This window comes from Ambystoma mexicanum, chromosome 8 (genome assembly GCF_040938575.1).
Source record: "Ambystoma mexicanum isolate Mex_15411 chromosome 8, UKY_AmexF1_1, whole genome shotgun sequence".
Classification (NCBI taxonomy): domain Eukaryota; kingdom Metazoa; phylum Chordata; class Amphibia; order Caudata; family Ambystomatidae; genus Ambystoma; species Ambystoma mexicanum.
In genome coordinates, this window is record NC_090929.1 from 1067481942 (window position 1) to 1067508562 (window position 26621).

The window sequence follows — 26621 nt, forward strand, 5'->3', positions numbered from 1 at the left end:
CTACTGAAGGGGGGACCAAGAATATTTACATTGAAAAGAGAATCCATTCTGGAAGTTGGATATGTATTTGCAAGGGAAGCAAATTCTAGGGAATTAGTTTCAGAGTTAATAGCATTGTCCCCAGGAGTCCTTAGAGATGTTCGGTCATCCATTTTCCATGGAAGGGTCACATGTTTCAGAGGCCAGTGATTTATCACACATCTCGTTGCGCATACAAATAAACAATTTATCCAGGTCCATAGAGTCAGATAAATCAATGTACAGCGCATTTGACACAGTTTCTGGTGTACTTCCTTGATTATTGTCACAATAATCTTAAGGTCCATTTTGATGTCCATAGTAATAATAGTCACATGTTTAAATTTGTGATAGTCACCTGGATGACCTCTGTAAAGAGCAGCATTAGAAATAAACCCCCCAGATTTGTCCTCAGACAATGCAACATCTTTGGAATTCATACGAGCTGGGCATTCCAATGGGCGATCATGCACCATATTGAAAGTGGATATACTGCGTAAGTTGTATTTAGAGACAGTTTCGGTAGACATAAGAATGGGCCAGGGATTGGGTAGGCCCAATATAGATCTAACATTTCTACCAAAAACAACATGAGCTGAGCAGAATAATTGGATCTCCTAAAGCAGAGTACAAGATAAAAATAATTGTACTCACAAAGACTGTTGTTAACTGGCCTCACTTTACCCACTTCACACCACATAAAGCATCACTTGCCATGCCACGGTCTGCGATGGTTGTGGTTTTTTAAAGGGAGCTGAGTTCTTCCTAGGAGTAAAGGTCTGCCTTTGGTAATATGGAAAAATGTGATGCTAGTTGCAGATTTCCCACTTTGCCAAAGGTGAGGTACAGAACCTGTCTTTACCAGCTACTCCACCACACCACACCTCAGTTAATGCCTCATAGCTGCCAACTATCAACTACTTAACTACACCTTTAAAAAGGACACTTGCAGTGGTGTATTTTATTGGCAATGCTTAACCACCCTTATTAGCTTGAGCCATTTGCAAAGTGACACAAGTAATGAGCCGCCCGTCTGCTGGCAACATAAAAATCAGTTCCCTGGATTGCTTACAGCTCAAGCACTAAAGCGCTCACAATTCGAGGTATGTCTTTCCACATGGATGTGTCACTATTGCTATCAAGCAAGGAACTTGCAGGGCTATCACCTTGACCCCACTAACGAGGAGTGCTTTGCCGTATTGCTGCATTACTGCCTCAGCACAGAAAGCTAGTTGTCCCAGTTAATGTCAAGGGGAACACAGTAAGCACCCATGGCTCACAGCCACCGGTCACCGGACTCCACCTGAGCTCCACCTGCCCTCACCTAGCAGGCCCTTGCTTCACCGATACCTTGAGTAACATCATTGACTGGGAATGCAAAGAGAGGAAAGAACCTTACAACGTGAAAAGCATGTCAATTCACACCTCGATGGCAATCAACAAGGCCGCTTCCGACACTTCTCAATTTCATTGTATTGCATTCTATTTAAAGGAAACAATTTCTTAAATCTAGTTTGGCAACACATCCCGAATTTGAAAATGTTTACATGCCTTTAGATCAGAGATATTTAAAAAAAATATTCTTTGTGGAACCTTAACTTTTATCAGTGACTCCTTCGGAGCTAGAAAACAAATTCCCAAATGAAATAAGAAATAATATATATGGATGGAGAAAACATGGCAACTGAATTTGTATCCCTACTATGATGAAACGATTAGATAAAATCATTTGAAAAATCTGTGTAATGATTTTCACTCAAAGAACTTAAAGCAATAGTATCTCTACATCTTACACAGCAGCCATCTACCACCTAAAAATATAGCAGCTTGTAACAAAATACGGAAGGACAGTTTCAAAGATGCATTGTGAATATGGTGAAAGGACGACATATGCCTCTAGAATGTCTTGACTTGGCCAAGCACTGGCATGGTGCAGAGGATGGCTTAATGAATACCCGTAATTCTTATGCCAGTAGAGTATCAGGCGAGGACCCCTTACTTTGTTTGACCTGTGCAAAGAGGTTTGATGTATTCACCTTGATGGAAGATAACAGCTGACTTGGACCACATTTTAAAATTAATACATTACCAACACTAACCTCGAGCTCTAGCCACCATGGATTAAATGCCTACTTATTTCAGGCTGTGGTAGATGACATAATTACCATTGACACCAAAGAGTTGGTTACAGCCACAAGCTGATCTAGCTGTGACGCTACCCCAGGAGATATGGCTCTGATAGAGGGCCATAATAAGATCCTATCACATGGAGAGTTATTTCCACCACCAAACCAACTCAAGCTAACACCACTGCATCATTTTGAACATCAAACAATGATCAGAATTCTTTGGGAGATATCAATGCACTCCCCCTGCCTTCCTAGCCCACCCCACTGCCAATGTTCTTCACTGCAGGCTGCTAAGATCATCGAGGGCCAGAACTTTGCCCTGGAACCATCTCCTCACACTACAGCAGCAGATAGGCACTGCTGCTGTTGAGGTAAGCCCATTTGGGCTTCAACAAGAAATTATTACCAATAATCGAATTTGGAGCGGTGAGCACTCCCAACACGCTGTAATTTTAATAATCATCCCTGAATCCTGTTTACTGAAGCAAAATTTGTGGATCTCGCTTTAAAGACCAGGTGGGCTGCTACCTGAATCCAGTGCATGGACTCTGCTCCAATATGGCTGCTGCATCCTTGTGCTGAAGAGTGCTACACCTGCCTTCCTAGACTGCCTCATTGACTGGCCAGTCTTTGCCCCCAAGAGCCAATCCACGGGGCCGGCAGGCGGAAGCCGGCCTCCTTCCAAGGACCTCTCTGATGGCCCCTATCCGAGCCTGTCAGAGCTTGATGGAGCATGGAGCACCTCTCGCTGCAACTCCTGCCCATCCTCTCAGCCCTATGTGTCTCCCATGGACTTTCCACTTGCCCTGGTAAAGCAGCCATGAGGCACATTGTTCTCTCCTCCTTCCCTGACACTATCCTTGCTGATGCTATGGCGTGCTCCTCTCCCCACTACATTTCTATTACTTCTGTATAGCACCAATGAACATCACCACCTTGTTTCTGCATGCCTCTGAGGGCTGTTGACCAAAAATCAAATGTAGGTGTCCTTACATCTGTGCAGCCTTTTTCGTTGTGTGTGCTAATAGTGCCGTTGACCAAAAATCAAAATTAGATGTCCTTTCATCTGTGCAGCCTTTTTCGTTTTGTGTGCTTAGAGTGCTGTTGACCAAAAATCAAATGCAGATGTCCTTACATCTGTGCAGCCATTTTCGTTTGGTGTGCTTAGAGTGCCTTTGACCACAAATCGAATTTAGGTGTCCTTACATCTGTGCAGCCATTTTTGTTTTTTACATTTATTGAGTGCTTTATTTTTGAAAATCGTGTTGAGGTACATTTACAAACCTGTCTATGATTCTACACACCTTAGAACCTGCAGCACACCTATTTTTCTCTGTCTGCTTGACCGCCTTGTGTGATTCTATCGCGGCATAGTGACCCTTACCCTCTCCCTGCCTCCTCTGTCCTCTCCCCCCTCCAGTAATCTCCCCCATGGTGCTCTCTGTCTCTCCTATTTTCTCAAACTGTTTCTCTATCTACTACACTCACTCTCTCACAAAGTCTGGAAAGAAAAAAACAAAATAAGTCACTCCTAAAATCCCACCCTGAACTGGCCATCGCAGACACCTACATCAATGCCACCACCAGACAAACTGTTCCCTCTCCTAACCTACGGATCCCTCATTTGGTCTCTGCACTCTCTCCTTTCTCCTCCTCACCCATTACTGTCGGCACTAGCTGGGAAGTGCTCTTGGCTCACTTTGCATCTTCCAAATGCACCATTAATGTGTATCACGATGGCACTATCATGGCCTAGGGCTCACAGCCCAACATTCACCTTCTTGAAAGACATTTTCCTTCCCTTTTCAACTTCCCATCCTCGCCTTCCACCCCTCCTCCCCCCGCCCAGTCCCCCCAGGGGATTCACTGCACCCCTGCTCCCCTCCATGCAAATCTTTCAAAAGGGGGCACCACCTTCATTTAGCTGCACTAAACTCATGCTCTGCCATTAAACACTTCTCTGACATCTGTCGCTTCCTTGAAGACCTTGACCTTGACAAACTCGCCCTTACTGGGACTTGATTCAAGGCCAGCTCTGTCACTGCTTTCGACACTCTTCTTCCTGAGGGCTACAAAATCATATCCAACCCCAGACCTTCTCGATCTGGTGGTGGAGTGATTTTCCCTGAGTGGGTTCCTGCCTCTCCCACTCAATCATATTCTTCCTTTGAAAGCCTAGTCTGCAGGCCACCTATCTCACCTTCTTTCTCTGTTACTCTCACTACCATCTACAGACCACCTGGGCCTTCCTCCCTTTTCCTCTCTTATTGGGCCGACCTCCCCTCTTCTTTCCCCCAACCTTATCTTCCTTGTGGATTTCTACATCCATCTGGACTCCCCTGATGGGTCACCTCTCTTTTTTGTGACTTCTGAAACTCTCTCTCCCTCACTATCCTTCCCTTTGGCTCTACCCACTCTGCAGAGTACACCTTGGATGCTCTCATCTCGACAGGCATCCCTCATTCCAACCCCCTCACTACTCCTCTATTCTGGTCTGAACACTATCTTCTCTCCTCCTTTCTTGACCTCCGCTGTCCCCAGTCTCCTTCTCCGACACTGCCATTCTGCTTCTGTGTCATGCGACAGATGGAGCGTGTGTCAGTTGCTGCCTTTGCCTCATCCTACATCCCTCCCGCATCCCCTTCCTTGGATTCACCCCCTAACTGTCCCAACTAAACTCCATCTCTCTATCACTAACACCTGGGCATCCTTGCCCCTGTCATGAGGATTTTGATGAAGCCTGCCACGAAATGCAACTCTTGGTATGACTCTGACGGAGCTGCTTAGAAATGAAAGTGCAAAGTGGCTGAGCCGCAGTGGCAGACATCTAGCTCATCCCCTGACAAACTGGCCTGCCGCCTACTCCAAAGGCAATTCCGTCCCTCCATCTGCTTCAAAAAAAGAGCTCATGTCCATGCTTGCATCTATGGATCCACAAAAAACACGGCTGAACTCTTTGAAATCTGCAAGGAACTCACCAATCCTACCGCAGACTCCTCTTCTCCTCCCCGTCCCAGGCCTTATGCTTTGCATTGTCCTCCCACTGTTCCTCCCAAACTCTTGACATCCTGTGCTCTCTGTCATCAGGACCCTCTTCCCAACCCCTCCTCCTACCGCCTCTCCTGACTCCCTTCTCCCCCATACTCTCGTCCTTCTTTCCCATTACACCAGATGAAATCCCTAGAGTTGTCTGCTCTATGAAAGTTTCCTCTAGACAGATGCTACCCTGCTCCTCTAGAACCATCAAGGACAACATAGACATTCTCGCCCCTGCCTTGGCTGACCTCTGCAACCACTCTTTTGCCACAGGCTCTTTCCCTCACCCCTCAAGCAATCCCTTGTGCAACTGTCCTAAATAAATGGTCTGCTGACCCCTCTTGCCCAGCTAACTATCAACCCTTACACCCCTTTCTTGGGCAAACCCATGGAGAAGCTAGTCATCCCCAACTGACCCTATACATCGAAATGACTGGCTGCCTCCAAAACCACCAGTCCTGTTTCAGGGCAGCCAAAGGCACAGAAACCGCTCTCATGAATACCTGAGAAGACCTTCTCTCCAATCTGGACTCTAACTCTCAATCTGTGCTGATCCTCCTCAATTTCTCCTATGCCTTTAACACAGTCAACCACTTCATCCTCATAAACCATCTCTGTGATGCCCTAGACTCTCTGGAATCTCCTTCCTCCTATGCTTCGTCAGCAATCCTCAGTCTTTTCATTTAAGAAGCACCTCAAGACACACCTCTTCTATTAATCTTAATACCCCTGTACTTTCAGTTTGGTTTTTATTCACACCTCATGCTCGTCATGTCTCATTCCACTACTTTTTTGTTTTCCATTCTTAACGGTTTTCTGTTGCCCTGTCTGTCTTGTCCTTGCGCCCTCACGCCTCTTGGTCCTAGGCAGCGCGTTACAAATTGAATAAAGTAAAGTAACTAGGCATCACTGACAGGGCACTGGCATGGCTCACCTCTTTCCTCTCTAACAGATCCTCTCAAGTTCAAATGTGTCCTTTTCTGTCCTCCATCTCACTCTCTACTTGTGGTGTCCCAAAGGGCTCTACCATATCGCCATGTCTCTTCAACATCTATCTGGCCTCTTTGGCCCACCTGGTCTCCACCTACTCTCCTCACTTCCAGTGTTACGCAGATGACACACAACTCTCTTTCCAGCTGCCTTGCCCTTCCTCCTCCTCCTCCTCTTCCTGTCTTATATGTGACTGTCTGACTGCTATTCGGCCATGGTACTCTACCAACATGTAATTGCCTCAATGCCAGCAAGACTGAAATCCTTTTCATTGGGACGTCTGCTCCCAGTTTCCCCCTCACTCTCTGGCCAGACTCCTTGGGTCCCCTCCCCTCACCCTCATGTGAGACAAAAAAACATGGGATCATCTTTGACTCCTCTCTCCATAAATCACGGACCTTGCCAATAAATCCAATTTTCAGTTCCACCGCTTCAGGGTCATTCTACCTTTCCTCACCTTCCCCCAGAAGCTCAATATCTCCAGAGTCCTGATTCTCTCCAAACTTGACTACTGCAACAGCCTCTTTCTCAACCCTCCTCTTTCCTCTGTTCACCCCTCCAACTAATCCAGAATAGGGCTGCGAGACTTATCCTTGGCCTCAAGCCCAGAGACTGCATCTCTACAGCTCTAAAATCTCTATACTGGCTCCCGGCGACCGCAAGGATCAGATTCAAAACCCTCTGCATTGTCCACAAGGCTGTCCAGCTTTCCATCCCTAAATACCGCCCAGCCAGAAAACTTCGGTCCTCTGGCTCCAACTCTCTGCAGGTCAAGTGTTTCTCCAAGCACAGAGTTGGAGGTAGATCTATCTCCTCAGCTGGTGCCTCCCTCTGGAATAGCCTTCCTCTCCTCATCAGACTTGATCTGGATCTTATGAAGTTCCAGAAGCTTCTCAAGACCTTGCTTTTCTCCTCTGCCTTTCATCTCCCCCTCCCTTGCTAAGGTCTCCACCTGTTGGTGCGACTGGTCCCTTCTGAATCACACAAGGGCCCGACCACTCCCTACCTGTCCCTCCCAGCATCCTTCGCCAGCACTTTCCCATGTGCTCCCTTTCTCGGACTATCCCTCCCCAGTCTGCCTGCCACTGCACTTTGCCTCCCCTCCCTCTCTTTCCCCTGGCACTTGCCGGCTTGACCTGTACAGCTCTTGCCCTCCCCCCTGGTGGAATCTCCTCACTATTGCACTTCTCCCTCTAACCCTACCCCTTGCACTTATCTCCATGGTAGGATTGTCACAAGGCCAATAAAACCGTCTGTTTTTCTTATTGCTGTCTTTATTATGATATCCCATGCCCCCCCGCACCTCTTTGTTGTCTTGTGGCGCATGGGTGTAGGACATGGAGGGAATGGGGGGGGACAAATCCCCCCCACAATTTTAGGCGGCGGGACATAATAGCTTTTATCCCCCCAGATTATTTGTGTCACTGAAGTAAAATACGACTGCAGCCTGCACTGCAGGCTGCAGTTGTCATGTAAGCACTGGTGTAACTGGGGCCCCCGCACTCCATGCGGTGCACGGGGCCCCGTCCATGTCCTGGTAGGTGCCCCTCAGACAGAATTTTTCTTTTGTTTAACATTTTTACAAAACAAATTTCAATAAAGAAAAGAATAAAGTTTCTTTTTGAAGTCACTCTTCCTTCATAAAGATTTTCTTTTTACTAATAATTTCTTTATGAAAGCAGAGTGACTAAAAAAAAATTCTATTATGGCTCCCCCACCTCATGACGTGGAAGCCTAAAGGCTAGTAGCCTCCAAGGCATGGGGCGGGGAGCCCTATGACTTCAAAAAGAAATAGGGCCTCATTACGAGGTCTGCGGTAAACCGCGGGTGTGACTGGCGGGTTGCCGCCGACCTTGTAATACCATTTCCGACACCTAGCTTCCCGGTGCTACCGGGACATTACAAGTCCTGGCGGACTGGGAAGTTAGGTGCCGGGAAGTCCCCATGGGTTCACGGAAGCACCGTCGCTGCCACTAATGGTGCCTGTGCTTCTTTGATGAGTCTGCCTACCGGGGCCGCTGCACCCGCCAGGGTCAGACCTGTTGGGCGCAGCTGTCCCAGCAGGCATACTCTGAATGTGGCGGTCCGGAAACAAGGGTGCCGGAAAGCTTACCAGCATCCTTGTTTCCGGACCGCCACACTTATAATGAGGCCCATAGTTCATGTTTGCAGTAACTCTGCCTTCATAACAAAAAATGTTCTGTTCCGGTTTGGTCCTTTAACGGAAATAATTTCTTTATGAAGTCAGAGTGACTTCAAAAAGAAACCATTTCTTTTTGAAGTAATGGGACTCCCCTCCACCCCATGAAACGGGGGCCTCCCAATCCTCTGCAGATGACGTGAAAGTGTGCACACTCAAATGTATGAGTGGCTAGGTTTGCGTGTGGGAGTGTACAGTGAAAAGGTACACACTTAAATATATGGGTGTCTGCCTGGGAGTGCCTGTATGGTGAAAGGGTGCACACTTAAATGTACGGGTTCCTGCATGGGTGTGCCTGTATGGTGAAAGGGTACACACTTAAATGTATGGGTGGCTGGGTGTGCGTGTGTGTGCGTGTATGTGTATCGTGAATGGTGTGTGTGCTTGTGTTCAGGTGCTCAACAAAACCTACATTTCGGGAGACCGCTAACCCTTCAAATGTTGGGAGAGGCGCTAACTTCACAAGCAGTGGGGGAATGGCACAATTATTTGTGTGGGACCCGGGGGCACTTCTTTACGCATTCTAATGAGACTATCCTAGTGCAGCTTCAATGTTACAAGCAGTTACCTCTCTCCTTTAAGTCTGAAAGCACCCACTTATGGACTGTTGTGAGAATGAGCAGTCTCCTGTCCACTCTCTACCCTTCCAATCACTCCCCTGGCATGCAAGTACTAAACCCATATCGTGATTTCAACTGCCTAAAAACAAACAGTGAAATGCTTTACGTTAGTATTTTCTGGGCCTTTAGGAACAAACACAGGTCCCGTTTAACATCTGTGTCCTGTTCTGTCCGGCAACGGATTTGCAGGTCAGCCAGGTCAAGTCAACATAGCCCAAAATTTCAGGGGGTGGGGGAAGAGGACTAAAGCCCAATCAGATCAATGGTGTTGTGCCACTGCTTGTGTTTAATGCCATGATTACTTATCGATAATCTCCATTACTCGTAATCCCATTCTTCCTCATCCCAGTACTTGTGTATGAGGCACTTTGCCTCATACACAAGTACTGGGATAAGGTAGCGGGACATGGAGGTAATGCCTGGCTTAGTTACCTGTAATCTTCATTACTTCTAGCCCCACTCTTCCTTGTCCTTGTACTTATCTATGAGGGAAGGTGTCCCACACCTCAGCACTGGGACAAGGAAGATGGACGTGGAGGTAATTCTGGGCCGATTTGCTGATTTTGGGGGTTGGAGCAGGTGGTCTGACGGAGGAGGGATATGTGGGGGGCAGGGATTGTGGGATAAATCGTAATGGCAATCCATCTCCAGGCTAAGTAGGCATATGTGGTATTAGTGGCTAGAGAGGCATTTTGGTGCAGCCAGTCTAGTCATTTCTTAGTTTGGCTTGACTTTCTTTAACTGGGCATCGCTGATTAATCAGTCCTGCTAAGTGTAATTACCTGGATAGACTGACTTTTGGTTGCTGCCAGTCTAACCGTTTCTTACTGTGGCATTGTATATTTTTCTGGGCATCTGTGATAAAATAACCATGATAAGTGTTATTGCTTTGACTGCCATTTTGGTGCAACCAGTCTAGGTATGTCTAAATGTTGCCTGCCATGCTTTACTGTAATATGTTATTCCGTGTCTAGAATGGTCTGCATTGTACAGCCAGTTGGACATGTTTTCATTGTGGCATGTCATTTTTAATAGCAAAGCATTCGATTAATGAAAGCATTAATGTTCCTGTGCACTGTTGGTGAGATGCATGTATTGGATTTTTGGACTGATGTTACCCTACAAAACAATTGCAAACGCTCTGGCTTCTTAGCCAATATTTCTCGGAAAGTGTGCTGTTTAATGCATTAAAATACACACATATGTATGCTGCTCCAAGCACAGTGTGCAGCGTACCCTTGAAGCAGCACGCTCGTGCGTATTGCGCAACCGAGGTAATCTAGGCCAGCCCAGAGTGTGGCGCGACCCATGATTTGTTGCCGAACTGGAGGGGGCCACCTCAGCATGGTTTGCAGGGGGGCCCACAAAGGCAGTGTTAAACCACTGTGCAGAGGGCAGTGTGTCGGAGGAGTGACTTGGAATGGGGTGCAGGGAACGGACTCGGGAGAAAAGGATGTACAGCAGACGAGAATGTGGAGTAGAGAAGGGTACAGAGGGGAGATTTGTACAAGGAAGAATGGTGTCTCGCCTCATGTTCCCAGATAAAGGGTGCAGTCACGAATGCATCTTCTTCTAACGCTTGATCCATGCTCACGAGGCCTGCACGAGGACGATTAAAAGTTGTTTGTTGAAATAATTGCAGATATATACACTACACCATATCTGTCTGCACATTGATTGGGCCTGATAATACACAAAGTGGCCCCCCTCTCCCAGGTGCCGGCCTGCATGGGGAGGATTTATTAGAGGGAACGAGGGAGCTCCGGCTTGGCGCTCTCCCACTGCCCCAGTGTCATCTGCGCTGCTGTCTGGTTCCTCTCCAGGAAGAGACAGTCACAGCAGGTTGGTCCTGCATCAACTCCCTTTTCACTCGATCCTACCTGCAGCCTGGTCTGAAGTCAGGACTAACCTTAAATGAGGTATATATTCACCTCTGACCTGTCCGGTAGTGGGAGCTGGTGCCAGGGTGTGTGGCATCTTGCCTTGCAACACAGCATCATGTTATTTGGGCTATTTTAGCAACTTTCATGGGTTTTTTGTGGATGGATGCCACGTGGGCCGCAGACTCATTTTACGCCATAACCTATTCCTTAAAAAAAACACTAGAATGATCTATAAAGGCCATGTAAAGTGTCAGTTCTGGTTTAGATAATGCCACTGACTTAGGGATGTGTACTACAAAGCCCTGTGTAGTTAATGACTTAATTGGACCTGGGAACATACGACTGGTGTAATACAAATGTCTTATCCAGGTTTGCCTTCATCCACTCCTTTTCTCCTTAATTGTTCATTGCACTTGCACTATCTGAAAGGTTGTCAGGCTGATTATGATAGTTATTCTTCATATTTTTAATTGTTTCAAGGACCTGTAGGAATGTAACTGTATTCCTCCCATGCTCCCTCCACCCCTTGAAGCGCTTTGAAACACATTGTGCATTGGCGCTACACAAATAAACAATCAATCAACCACTCTATTAGCACTATGCATTTCCTTCACTGAAGTCCTGCTAAAAACCAGCAATGGCAAGTGTTTGTTTGTCTGTACATATTGGGCTTTTGCCGGGCACTGCTATTAAATGTTCAGGTACTTGCACCATTTTGCAGCTACTACCATCAGTGGGTACCTAATACCACTATGGCAGTGCCTGGTAAGGGCCTTTTCCACGCCTACATTAAAGTTCAAATGGTTGGCGTTGCCAGCGCTGGTTTTAAAATAGGGATGCAACTGCATTTTTGGTACCCACCATCAGCAGAATAATGAGTTGTAGACCAGTTTTAATAGAGGCCGCCATAAGCCATCTGGGTGACCCAGAGAAAAATAAAGCAGAGCCTCGAGATTCAAAACAGCACTTGTTCCACTATCCATGTAAATCCAGTGAATGCCCTGGTGCCGAGGTATGATTGCAGCCCATACACTGCTGTAAAGGGGAATACTCATGTTCCATCATTGAGGGTTCAAGTGGAATAGGATAGGAAGGGTTGGCAAAACTCCATAAAACATCTGCAGTTAAAGCGCAGGTGAGAGTATTATAAAAGTTCTCTCTAAAGGTCCATCGCTGGGAGGATTTTATACTCTGAACTGCTTTTCTTTTTCTTAATTTTCTTGGGTTTTCTTTCCTTCTTTTCTCTTATTTTATAGAGTGACGATATATGTAATTTAATACATACTGCTGTTTTAATTTTGTGAAAAGTCGAGTTGTTTGACTAAAACACAACAAATAAATTAAAAAAACAAAGTCCCCAAGGTGTCTCCTGTTCCCCCCAGATTTTATGGGTCTCCTACGCCCCTGTTATGGCGCCTGGAATCACTTGTGTATAGGCGCCATACAAATGTCCAATAAATAAATAAATACATCTTCAAAATCCATGTTGGACTATTGTGGGAAGTGGCAGACTCGGCACGAAGCAAAGGGAGCAGATGCCCTCCAGGTCCCTCGGCCTGGTGCTCCATGGGCTGGCATGTCTGGAATGTGAAAAACCCGAAAGTTCTTCCTCTGTCTGCCAGGCTGAAGGGAACCGTGGGCTACTCTGCGAGGCTCAGGCGGGATGGGCTTCTGTGAGATGATTAATGATTCCCTCGCCCGGGTGGAAACCGTCTTGCAATTGCGCCAAGGCAGCCTCTGCATGAGCACCACCGAAGTGAAGAGAGGAAGAGCCGAGCCAAGAACTGGAGCTATGAGAGATTCGGTGGATCAGAGACTGGGATGGGTCTGCAATCTGGCCACGGAAGCAGCCCTCAGCACACAGCCGTAGGACACTCACGGTAAGCCCTGCGGGCGGCCTCCATGCATGTTCTATAAGTACTGACGACTCCTTTTGTTTGATGTCTGTTCTCATTGCCCTAAGCCTAAGACATGTTTGCTCTTGTTCAGAAGCAGTAGTCAGATGGAGGTGCCATGATCAATGCTTTCTCTTTAGAATATGTTGGTCTAAGGAAGGTACTGGGTGTTGTTTATAGAGGTGAAAAGTGCGGTTTTTGCAAAGCGTTGAGCTTGCTGAATTGTTTTGCATCTTTCACACAGAAGGAACTGTTTCACATCCGAAAATTGAGTGGAGCCTAGTAAGAACATGTAAGGGATGGTGTCACTAATAAACATTTCTAGTTAGATTTTGCATGAATTAGACTAAATTACTTCTGTCATCCATGCATGTGTTGTGGCCCTTCCAAACCTGAATGGGCAAGATTCACAAACTGATTAACTCAAAGCCAATAATAGCCTCCATGGAAAGGTTCCGGGTCATAAAGCTTTCCAAAGAGCTCAAGGCATTCCCATTACAAAAAGCACATACATGTGAGCATTTCCAGGGATTGTTTTGTTGTGCTTGTCCAAGCAGGCTCTTGGGGATCATACCTGCCTAGTGGACTGGCACACATGGCATTGCGCTTGTCTGTCTGTGTTTTCAGTGTACTACGGAGGCAATAAAAGAGCTGGATGATCGAATCCCCGGAAAGTAGTTCAGTCTTCTCCAATAGATGTCCGCAGGGTCAGGCTGGGGCATCAAGTTGTCTCGGGCAACAATGAGAAAGTGCCCCCAGTTGCAAACGTCAATTTGTTCCTTTTGTGACAGACTCTTTGAATAGTACATAAGGGGGAGATTTTTGATCAATGTAATGCAAGTTGGACAATTTCAAGAATATTAATTCAGCAGCACTGGTCAAATCTATCAGCCGCATTGTGAAGTAACTCATCAGACTGGCCCATATTGGCTTAAAAAATGGCCCACTTGGACCCAAAAAACTGCCCCACACCATCATTTTACGTTTTTGGTTTGGGCATTGCCCTATAGGACAGTCTGAGCCTGGATTTCAGGATCTCGTCTAGAGACTCAAGTACAGGGCTTGATGTCAAATGCCAGCAGGGTTCAACCATCAGCAAACGCAATGGGATGTGACGTTGCCAGAAATGAGCATATTAAGGTGAAAAATGCACATTTCATTAAATTGGCTTTGCATTACCACCCAAATTGCACAGGACGAATGGCATTTGCCTTTCATAAAATCACCACACACACAAAACCAAGACAGGATATTTTCTTCTAGAAGTGTTTTTGAAAACTTTAAAAGGTGTACATGTTTTAAACTCCAAGAACCAATACAAATGTTTTCCCAGGAACACGCAGTACCGGAATGGGGCATATCACATGTAGTTGTTTGTTATTTTTCATCAGGTTATACAGTGCACTGGTGAAGTGCCCGGCCTGCGAACCTGACTACTGTGGATTGATCCCCGAGGTCGGTTTTAATTCATGAATTCAGAGAGAACATTCAGTGTTTCTCATTTTAGTTAGGGGGGACTGACTCCACCCTCTGAAAAAAGTGGCTGGATTCCCCTCGACTTGAGCCCTGGATGCCAGGGGCAAGTCCCAAATCTCTGCAGTCATGCTTTGTGAGCTGCGGTGTTTCCCGGCTTACTTGATTCTTTGAGTGGCTCCTCCACCCTATAATAATCAATGAGGCATCAGTCAGGGCATAATAGTGGTAGGGGTGCTCGTCAAGGGGAACACTGGCAGGGCAGTTGCTAGGGGCCGTCGTGGACAAACATGTCACTTCTCTGAAAGGTTCCAGCAATAAAGGGGAGTGAAATGAAACATTCAATGCAGTGGAAATTCTCTATTGTACTTATGTAGCCTGTTATGCTGTGCAACATCTGCAGATAAGGGTTGATGGGAGTAACGCCTTGGTGTCTGAGCAACGGGGTGGTGGGTGGCGATGGGCAGACACTGTGCACTGGAGAAGGAGTTTTGTTCATTGGCTGTTAGTGTTAATTTTATGTTATGTTATTAGGCATTTGTATAGCACCCTACATACCATTGTTATGATCTCAAAGTGGTATGGGCTGAACGCCCTCGGGGACCATAGTCCAGGTCAGTGGAGAGAGTAGGGTAGTAAATAGTGCTTGGGTGCACTCAGTATGCGTGCAGTCAGTGTGGTTTACATGGTGTGTAGCTGCATTCTAATGCTAGGCATGGTGTGCTGGTTGCGTGAGATCAGTAGAATGTGTGCAGCAAAGCTAATTGACCTCAGTATCTGCATTCTGGTGGTGGTGGAGCTTGTGTATGAAGTTATGTGTGCAGCCAGGCTAATTTTTCATGGGGTATAGCTCTGTTCTAAAGGCTGTTCAGGTGTTCATGGAGGTGTGTATTTATGTGTGCAACTAGACCAAATTGATCAAGGGGTATAGCAGCATTCTATTGTTTGTTGGAGTAGAGGAGAGAGTGAACGTATTGGTATGTGTGAATGTCTGTCTGGATTTGAGCAAGACCCCTGTTCCTAATTGCCTAGCCGGTCCGATAGCACAGCGAGTAGAGTGCTTGCTTTGACATCTGTGCAGAACCTTCTGATGCAGGTTCGAATCCTGGGAGGGCCAAACTCAGCCTTTCATCCTTCCAAGGTTGATAAATGAGCACAACACACTGTGGGTAATAATAAGCACCGCTCAGATACCTGAGGGTTTGTAGCACTGTATAAATGCAAAATTATTATTATTACCTTCCAGTGCGTGTCAAGGTGACCGTATCTATTTTAGAGGTTTGGAGCATTAGTTCTCAGAGAGAAATTCTCTGTTCTGTGTGGAGTTTGTTCTGATTACCAGGCTTCAGCATGTCTTTCCCTGTTTGGCAGTGTAATCAGTGTTGAGTTGCCCGATTTCTAATCTTTGTTGGGCTAAGTGATTGCAGGTCTATGGTTGTTGCTGTGTCTCGTTGAGTCTGCCATTGTTTATTGGATGATACCTTCTTGTTGTGCAGTTGCATTCAGTTCTTTTCTATCAGACTTACAAGTACATTCTAGATTCAATGACTGGTGCTGTGTGGACCCAAAGATCCAGCATCAGCTGTTATGGTCATCCCTGTGTCTTGATGGATCTGCGGTCGCTTATAGGATGACACCTAATCAGTGTGCATTTACTTCTGGTCTGTTCTGTCGGATTTAGGAGTACATTCTAAATGTGAAGACTGGTACTCAGTAAAACAGAGATAACAGCAACAGATCAGGCTTTTTTGTTAGTAGTGTGTCTGACTGGAATTGATACATGAAGCAGGGGTTTGAGTGTTCCTGGTCTGGTGTGTGGTATTGATGACAGCCAACAGCACCTCAAAGTCACTTGTAGGAGCTTGCCTTGCCAGATTCCTTGCCGGATTAAGAGCGTATTCCCTTGAGGTGGAACAAAGTCAGTCAATTTCTGGGTAATTGTTTACAGCAAATGGTTGGGTATTCCCATCATAGTTTATTTTGAATTGTGGAATTATACTGCATCATTGTCCATTGCGAGAGCTGAGCGTGCTAGAGAGCTCATCTGATAGGAGAGTGTTGTGTATATCCGCAAGAGACAACAGAGAAAGTCCGGCCAAAAGCTTTGGAGCATAGTTGATATTGCGCCCCAGGTGAAGGAGTTCATGGCATTAATTTCCAGACAGGTCAGGGTAAATATGACTTGATCAGAGACCACCTTGCATATCTGGTGGAATGCGAGATCAGGCTCATTCATATTGTTTGAACATAAGTGCTATTAGGCTCTAGGTGTGTAGTTCTGCGCATTAATTTCCAGATACGTAAGATTAACAAAGGTAGAGATCTCCTGGACTGATAACCTAGTACATACTTGGAGGAAGATAATGATTAAGGTCAGTCATGGTGGAAGAACATAAGTGCTATTAGGACTCGGGTTTGAGGTCATGGATATTAGTTTCCAGAATAGATAGATAAAGTTAAAGATCTCCTGGTCTTAGACAGTATAGGATGCCTGGTCTAGGAAAATGAGCAAGCCCAGTTATAGCATAAGAGTATAAATGTTATTATGTCTCAGATTTGGAATCATGGGCATTACATTTGTAGAGTGATTTGGGGTGACACAGTCATCTTATTAGTGCATGGGAGCAGATAGGCCTTTGTTGCTGAGCCTGTAGGGGGTCTGCAGGTTCCTAGTGTTGGAATTAATTGATCACTAGAGCCGGCTTCCGTGTCACAATTGTTCTTACCTCCCCGTATTGATGCGCTTCCACGTCAGTTCTGGCTATTGGTGGTAGGTCGAGTGGCGAAAACAGTCCCTTACATGATGTTAGGGAAAGAAATAGGTTTTGAGTGCTTTCTGGAAAATCATGTAGTCTTGGCTGTGTCCAATGTGGGGAGGCATTGAGTTCCACAATGTTGGCGCCAGGGTTGAGTAGGCGGATCCTCTAATCCTGTCTGAATTGGATGCAGGAACCACTAGGAGCATGTCTGTACTTAACCTTAAGGTGCAGAATGGGAGGTAAGGAATAATCAATTCTTGTACGTATTTGCAGCCGGCTTTGTGCATTGCTCGGTGAGTAATGCAGAGGATTTTTAAGGTGGCCCTTCGTCCAATTGGGTGCCAGTGTAGGGAACGGAGAGCAGGTGAGATGTGATCCCTTCCTCCCAGTGCAAGAAGCAGTCTTGCAGCCAGTTTTGTACTCTTTGGAGTTTGTTTAGATGGTAGGATGGTGCACCCAGGTTATAGGGATTTTGCATAGTCAAATCTGGATATGACAATTAACATAATTGCAGACAGTGTATTGGGGTAGGTGAGGTAATGGAAGATGTGCTTCAGAAGCCTAAGATGGAAGTGACAGGAATTGGACACATTATTGATGTGGGGAGGCAGAGTTAGGTCAAAGTCAATTGTGCATTCACGGTTTTTGATGGTGGTGGAGGTAGGGGGGAGTGCCGAGGGAGGGTGGACAGGGAGGCAGTTGTGGAAATAGAGCTGTATTGCTGCACACCATGATCTTTGTTTGCCTGGGTTCAGAAGGAGATGGTTACTTGTCATCCAGAGGTCAATGTTTGTGAGACATGCCGCTAGGTCAGGGCGAGGATCGGAGGTCAATTTTGGAATTCTCAGGATAATTTTTGTGTCCCCGGCATAGTTATAACAGGTGAGGTTGTGAGAGTGGATGATCCCTGGTAGAGGGGCCATGTAAAAGTTGAAGAGAAGGGGTGAGAGGCAGACGCGTTGGGGTACTCCAGTGTTCACTGAATGTGCGGTGGAGAGGAAAGGGGGGGAAAGTTGATTTTGGGGAGAAAGGTGATTTGCTGTCTGTTATTGAGCATGAGGCAATCTGGTTGAGTGCTGAATGCCGGATCCCTAGAGAGTGTAGACTGTCAAGGAGGATTGTGTGGTTTATTGTGTCAAATGCTGCTGAAAGGTCAAGAAGAACAAGTGTTGAGCTTCCTTCGGAGTCTACAGAGACTTTGAGGTCATCCCAGATAGAGATCAGTGTGGTTTCTGTTCCATGCTGTGGACAGAAGCCTGATTGTGCAGGGTCTTGGAGGTTGTGGGATTCCACAATCGAGCTGTGAGTACGCAGTGCAGTCCATGAGCTTTGCCAAGAATCGGGTGTTGGATATGGGCCTGTAATTGATTGGTTGGAAAGGATCGAGGAATGCTTTCTTTAGAAGGGGTTTGACATGCATGATTTTGAAGGGTTCTGGGAAGTTGCCAGTGGTGAGGGAGGTATTAAATATGGACCTCCCCAGTTCTTCTGCACAGGTGGAGGTGAATATTTTTTTGAGGGGAGTGGCGGGACAAGGGTCAAGGGTGAAGGGAGGAGCCAGAGGGTCGGCTGTTGGATAGTAGTTTGATTAATTCCTCACTCAAGATAGGGTTGAAAGAGCAGCACACCGTGGTTTTGAAGGGGGGGGGTGGTGGAGTCTTGAGGAGCAGATGTTGGGTAGGCTGTGAGGTTGGAAAATTTGGCATTGAGGGTGGTTGTCCTGTCTAGGGCTGCTTTGTGGAAGTGCATATATATAAAGGACTCAGGCTACCCCTCACTTTCAACACTTATAGGTGATAGTCACCACACATTTAACAGATATTCATTTTTAATCTGTACATGTAATAGATCACCACACTTGCATTTCACAACATATTTTTATTTTTGGATTATTTTACTGTTACCATGTGTAGGCATGTGGTTCCAATATTGGACCGTCAGATTTTTTGTGCCTATAATGGTATATCATATTTTTAAATACATGTCACATACGTTTTGATTGGAAAAAAACCACTGTGAAAGGGTATTTTGTGACTTAGAGTACAGCAATAATGTCCATACGCCTATCTAGTCGACACTGTTAGTGTTTCAAGCACGAACAAGTATTCACTACGACTTCTGTAGTTGTTGTTCTAGTGCTTTCCTCAGGACTGATGGAGAATGAGGGTGGGGGAAGCTGTAGGAATGTGCTGTGATCCTCCACACCGTTAGTGTGATAGGAAGTCTAAAGTAGACAGAAGATAACATTAAAATTACTATTAAAATGTGGTGTATCTATGTGGGCATTCCAGAAGCCAGGCATGTGTGGTAGAATCATACCTATCTTAGGTAGTTTCTGTGCTATTCTTCCTTACGCCGCCTTCAGTGCGGGATTGGTGGGGACTGTAATCGCCTCTGATGTAGTGGACGCCAGATCTTGGAAATCTGTAAAAGATGGTGCCACTTGCAGATCATCACGTATTGTCTTATTTCGATTGCAGTGCTTGTACAGGGAAGTGAACTCAGCTGCTGTGTGCTACATTATTTGTCCTCTGTGTTTGTGACACACAGGGGTTTGTGCCTGGGCAGTGCGAGCACACAGCAGCTGGGTTCACTTCCCTGTACAAGCACTGCATGCGAAATAAGACAATACGTGATGATCTGCAAGTGGCACCATCTTTTACAGATTTCCAAGATCTGGCGTCCACTACATCAGAGGCGATTACAGTCCCCACCAATACCGCACTGAAGGCGGCGTAAGGAAGAATAAGAAAATAACGTATACCCGAGGCACAGAAACTACCTAAGATAGGTATGATTCTACCACACATGCCTGGCTTCTGAAACGCCCACATAGATACACCACATTTTAATAGTAATTTTAATGTTATCTTCTGTCTACTTTAGACTTCCTATCACACTAACGGTGTGGAGGATCACAGCACATTCCGTCAGCTTCCCCCACCCTCATTCTCCATCAGTCCCGAGGAAAGCACTGGAACAACAACTACAGAAGTCGTAGTGAATACTTGTTTGTGCTTGAAACACTATAGGTGTCGACTAGATAGGCGTATGGACATTATTGCTATACTCTAAGTCACAAAATACTAACCCTTTCACAGTGGTTTTTTTCCCATATCGAAACTTATGTGACATGTATTTAAATATATGATATACCATTAAAGGCACAAAAAATCTGACGGTCCAGTCTTGTAACCACATGCCTACACATGGTAACAGTAAAATAATCAAAAAATAAAAATATGTTGTGAAATGCAAGTGTGGTGATCTATTACATGTACAGATTAAATATGAATATCTTTTAAATGTGTGGTGACTATCACCTATAAGTGTCAAAAGGGAGGGGTAGCCTGAGTCCTTTATATATATGTACTGTCAGTTTACCCTCATGACACAGGCCCCCCTCTAACAAAAAAGAGGGCCCAGCACACCCCACAAATATACACATTGCTTTGTGGAAGTGTTCAAAGAGGGAGTTGCAGAGCGTTTGCGAGGAGGTAGTCAGGGCAGAGGTGCAAGAAGGGTTCAGGAACTCCATGATGATCCTGTGGAGCTCTTTGCTGCGGCAGGTCAGGATTCTTTTATTGTAATAGGCTTTTTTGGCCTTTCGGATCTCTGCTTTGTACTTTTGTTGATGGTGGGTGAACACTAATTTGCTTTGAGGGGTTCTGGATCCTCACCATTTGCGCCCGAGGGAGCGATTTTGGGGTTTGAACGCCTTCAGATGTGGGGTGAATGACTTGGGGGTTGATCCTTTGTGGGAGGGAGCAGAGCTTGAGGGGGTGAGAGGGAGGAGTGAGTCATTTAGCCAGGAGTCAAAGGACTTGATGGGTATGGGACTATCTCTGGCCCGGGGTGAAGGGAAGGTGCGCAGCAGGCCTTCATCTAGGTCAGATAATACCTTGACCTTGCTCCAGAATTTGAAATGAGATGGAGGGACAGAAGGGGCCTTGAGAGGTGGGGGCAGTGTGCAGAGAGAGAAACGTATGGCTGGCTGAGTGGTCTGTCCAGATGACGAGCTTAGGAGTGGACGCAGTCTCGGATGGAATCTAATGATGGACTTTAAACTGTGCATACAAATTGAACAATGGCAGAGTTTCCAATTTTAAAAGCTTATTGTTGTATAGGTATTTTCATTTTGTTTCAAATAACATAACGCACATGCTAATCCTCTACCATATGTGTGACCGCTATTGAGAAGGATAAAGTGGAGCAGCTCTCTCCTTGCTGAATTGCATGCCACCTCAAGACGTGTCTTATAAATGACTTGCGAGAATGCATGCCACTTTATTTGTTCTCACATCAGCAAAGCCCATTAATGGAGATGAAGCAACAGGATATCAGAGCTAATGCAGACATTCCTCAAAACAACGATTCAAAAGGTTCCTTGTTTTGCCTTAGTGGCATTAGAATAGTCATGAACAACCGGAAGCTTTTGCCAACATTTCTTCAATAAACAGTCCTATCTCAGGATGTAACTTCAAGCCAGTTTGTACCTGTTGTGGGTCAGTCAGTGTGCGCAGGCAGGATGCCATTGCCATTAAGCAAACATTGTGTAATTGTAGAGGTTTAGCGTTGACACCAGTGTAATCCAACACAAACATATCACTCTCCAGAAACAGGATCAACGTGTGGTTTCACGAAAATATTCTTTTGGTTCCTTTACATACACGTGACGGGATAGTTTAGGATGCGGCTTGTAGAGCATAGCAGAGTGAGAGCCCTAATCACAGGCGAGAGACTTCCCCTGCCTTTCTCCAGCCTCGAAGCACTTTGGATACACGACCACGACACAGCCTTTGTCTTCCAGCTTGAAATAGCAAACCATTTTCTGTTTTGGGGTAAGTTCTTTGCTAAACACTTATCACTCCTTTGTATACAGCTAAATGAGGTGTATTGGACTTAATCAGTGTACAGGAATGTTTCTCGCACTTATTACACCGATGTGGTACGGGGAACCTAACCTACAGTGACCAAATGTGCTGGTTTTGCCAGGCCTGTCCCAGAATTGGGTGCTCTGTCCCCCTTTCTCAAAATAGTTTTTCCATTGGAAAACCCAGTGGTCCCGATTTCTGGTAGGTCTTCATAGATGGCAGGCTGCCCCAGTATTGACACTTAAACTGCTCTGTGGTACGCATCCCGAAAACAAGGGAAGGGGTGCTTTTTATGTGTAAAACACTTAGGTTTCCCTCCGTGAAATCCTAATAAAGGTTTTTTTTTTTTTTCTTGTGCATGTTTCTTTTAAGCCTTGTCTTTTATTACTGGGCTGGGGCAGACACAAGTGTAAAATGGAGAGTGCTGATGGCCCCTTTCCCTGGCAAGTCACAGCTCACTGGTAAGGGGCCATTAGCCCCCTGTTCTTTGTATACTCCAGAGTAAATGCCTGCACCACATAAGCCTGATTTTATTTTCTAGCCAGTCTGCGATGTGTCCAAGTCTACATGGAAACACAAAAACTCAATTCTGTCAGTGGAGACAAGTAGAGCAATACACAGATTTCTGGATGTCTTGTGCAGGTTAGAAAATGTCACGCACCAGGGTGTTGTAATTGTTTTATGGACTCCTTGATTTCGGGAATAAGGGTTGTTTAAAATTAATGTGGAAAAAAGGAAAGGGGGTGGTTTGAAGGAATGGAAACGGGCAAGGGTACAACTTTAGACTGAGAGTGCCACCACCGGGCAGGCAGGAATGCACAATCTCACACAGAAGAAATGCTGCATTTTACAAATTAAGATAGTGGTAGTTTGTGATCAATTAATTATAATATGTATTTATTCCAGCGGTAGCACTTACACCTCCTTCTTTGGGGTGGGGGGGAGTTGCCATTGAGTTCACTTGCTCTGAAAATGTTTATTTCACTTTGTTTTGGCAACTGCAGTAAAAGCGTGCACACACAAAAAACGTATCAAAACTACAATTTGTATTCAAATATTATGATATAAATAAAATTAACAGCAATTCCAATGTAAACATTCCACATAAAATGAATTGCCAATTGCAATAAAAAAGATATCAACCATGATTATTAACACCCTCAGAAAGATTATACATGTCTTTCTCGCAGAACAACATATTTTCCAGCTCTGAAGATATATTTTTGTGCTAAACTGTTGAAGGTAGAATCCTGGGACATGGGTTAGAATGTCAGCTTCCCCAATTGAATAGCATTATATGTGTCTTCGAGCAAATCATCTTAACTCATATGCTTCAGTCTACTTACCTGGCAATATTGTGAGTGCATAAAACAGTAACCAGTATAAAGAAGTCAATGTTACATAAAAACTAAAAAACAGTCACAAATGGGAGGGAAAGGGGAACAAACATGCAAGAGGTGCACCCAAGAGAAAGCGGATATGATACATATGTTCTGGACATGCCCAGTGATTGGGAAGTTTTGGTAGGCGGTAGCTTAAAAGGTGGCTAAAGGGGGAATCCAGATACATTTGTGGCCCCCAGAATTTTGTTTGCTGGGACTGTTTCTGAGAGGTGGTATTGCCAGAATGAAAGACTTGATTTATATATTGGCAAAACGTAGAATCGCAATGGCCTGGATATCTGCAGAAGGCCCCAGGATGGAGGCCTTGTGGGCCGACCTGAAACTTTGATCACTAGCTGAGACCGCGGTTTGGCACAGAGCGTTGCAAAGGGGGATACATGAATAGAGCATAGGGGTCGAAGCCTGGAATGCACTGACACAGACAATGTTTAACTCTGAAGCAGTGGTACTAACTTAACTTGGAGGGCGGCAGAGGATATGCATGGCACTGCACCCGGGGAGTCGAATAAGAACTGCACCATAATAGACTGGAGAAGGTGAAGGATCAGATGTGAACAGAGTAGGCTATGGGAGGCTAGATCCCGGGGGGTGGAGGATGGGTAAAATCAATAGATTGAGTAAAGTACTTCTCTAAACTATGACCACGTGATAACATTGATGCAATGAATTATTGTATGTGTGTTGGTTTATTTAAAACCTGAATTAAAAAAAAGTTTTAAAAAGTTTTGAAAATACTAAAAACAGTCTTTCTATTCAGCTATGTCTTTTGGGGATGTTCCAGAATGCAATGCTGTACTTCAGTGTCCCTAACTTGCATTAAAAAAAAAGTATCTATTTGTACAAATAATGCATTGTGTCTTCGTGGTGCAGCACGATGAAAGGGTTAAAACAAATAGTGGGGAAGAGGACAGGGTACCAGAGAATTTAATAAATAGGTTTATTTTGGATATCTGTCTACATGAAAGACAAGGAAAAGAATGTAAAACATGTATGCATATGTATGCATTACAGAAATATCTATAGGTGCAGTTCTGTGGATCAGACTATTTAGTAACTTTACGGGCGAAGACCTGGAAGGACATTTCTGGCAGCTGCAGTGCATTGTCAAGTACAGAACAGTTGTCAGGGATGACCTTTGTTTAGGGGGCCACGTGCATGGCAAAATATGCAGTCAGATTCTTCAGTTAGCAGAGAGGGGTATGCAGTGCATTGGTCTAGTCAAGCATGTGTCATTTGGCTTACTGGTCAGTAAATCTGCCGACAGATTCCTCTGCATGCATGCAGAAGGTTGTGAGTTGTGTTTCTTGTCTTACAGTGGTAGTGCAATAAATATAAATTCCTATGTTAATGCATTTCCTATGTTATCTATTTTTCCTACGTGTTTTACTTCACAAGTATTTTTGAATATTGACTATACAGTTAGAATAGTGGTTTGGGCCACCGCAGTATGGACCAGTCCCGTTGCACCACGGGCCACAGTTATGCACTTGATCCACCAAGAAAAATGTTGTTAGTCCTCCATCGTTTCAAGGGGTTGGAGTTTTGCACGAGCCATCCCACACATGACTACTATGATACGTCCAAGTTCTCCCATAGTGTGTTGCATACCGAGCAATATATGTTTTTGTGTTTGCTGCTAAGTTGCATGCACATGCAAGATTTAATTGGGGGTGAGGGGTGTACAGAGAAATGACTATGGGCATCCTTATGAGTTCGGTGGAATATAGTAAAGTGGTGGTACTTGAATTACTGCCACTTTTATCATACCACTGAAATTGTAGTCAGCTAAATTTCACCGATGGAATTAGGTGCAATTAGCGCCAGAGATAATTCCGCCGAGATTCAAAACGGTATTTCAGCGTATTACAAGTTGAAATACTGCTGAAATACTGCAAAAATGGGCAGTAATTCTGCCCAAAACACAGTGCAGTTTTTACACAGGTGATGGAAATGAAGACACAGGTACACTCAATCCACTCAGAAACGGTACATAAGGCCCACACCTTCCCCAAAAACACTTCCCAACACCATGCTGCTGCTAGCTGTTGTGAATTGTAACATGCAGATGCTCCTGCCCCTTGAGCTGCACAGGCTGGAGGAGCAGCACAAAGTACAGGGTGCAGAGAGGAGGAGGAGGAGACACCATGCAAGGCGAGTGGGTCAGGCCCTCACCCTGGACCTTACTGACAACCAGCTGATCACCCTGTGCCTGCTCAAAAGGGAGACTATTGCTGAGCTGCTGTCCCTGATCCACGATGCTGAAGCACGTGTCGTTCCTATATTTCCTAGCAACTGACACCTACAAGCACACTGTGGATATGCTGCATGACATGTCCCAGCCCACATTGTCAAATGTTCTTGTGCAGGTGCTGGAAGCACTCCTGCACCATGTCTCCTGGCACATCTCCCTGGCCCATCACCCCGGCACAGGTGAATGCCATGAAGGCGCATTTTTATGCAGCAGCCACATGCCCAATGTAATTGAAGCTCTGGACTGCACCCATGTGGCATTGGTGGCCTTCCACGCATCGCAAGAGGTATATACCACAACAGGAAGCAGTATCACACCCTGAATGTCCAGGTCACCTGGGATGCCAACATCCTCATCACACACTGCTGGGCCCACTTCCCTGGTTCCACCCGCAATGCCATGGTCCTGCGGAACAGCACACTGCCCGGATACATGGAGAGGCACAGTGGGTAACAGACATGGATATTGGGTGAGTACAAGAGCCATCAAATAAAATGGCCTCACAGCACCAGTGAAATGCCATGTGAAAGGGGCAGTACCACACAGTACCACGACTGAACAATACATGCCCTGTAAAAGCCCTGTACATGCAGGATCTACAGTGAATGCAACACTTGCAGGAAGTAATGCCATGTACTCTGGTAACCATGTATGTGAAGCCATAATGGAATAGATGCAGACACCAGAAAACTGCACAAGTACAAGTAATCACCCATCAGGGCACACGTATGAGAGCAACGCACAGGCCCAACACAGGCAACATGCATTCTGCCTGCCAATCGCGTACCTTGAAAGTGGCACATGCTGGCCTTGAGCTGTGTGCATGGTGCACCACGACAATGCATGTTACCCCATAGTGAAAGGCTCCACATTCAAGTACTGTGATGGTAAATCATGTTGAATGCCAATTCTTGTAAAAAGCAGGGACACAGTGTCCATCATATGCCGTTGAAAAAGGCAAAGGAAAAACAAAGAGGTGATGGCTGGAAGGTTTCGAATGAATGTCAACCTCTGGCATTGCTCTGGGCAACCCTCCAGACCATCGTTCTTCGCCTGCCAAGCCATTACAGAAGGGGAAGGACCATATGCA

The 26621-nt window shown here is 45.6% G+C and overlaps 1 protein-coding gene across 1 annotated transcript in view; it reads left to right on the forward strand.

The window, feature by feature from the left end:
- Positions 1-12601: 12601 nt before the first annotated feature.
- The window catches only part of LOC138472728 (mannose-binding protein C-like), a 173316-nt gene continuing 159296 nt past the window's right edge, over positions 12602-26621 (forward strand). The window contains exon 1 of the mRNA XM_069611047.1: positions 12602-12756. Coding sequence (XP_069467148.1) covers positions 12698-12756 — 59 coding nt within the window. The 5' untranslated portion in view covers positions 12602-12697. The remainder of the gene's footprint in view (positions 12757-26621) is intronic.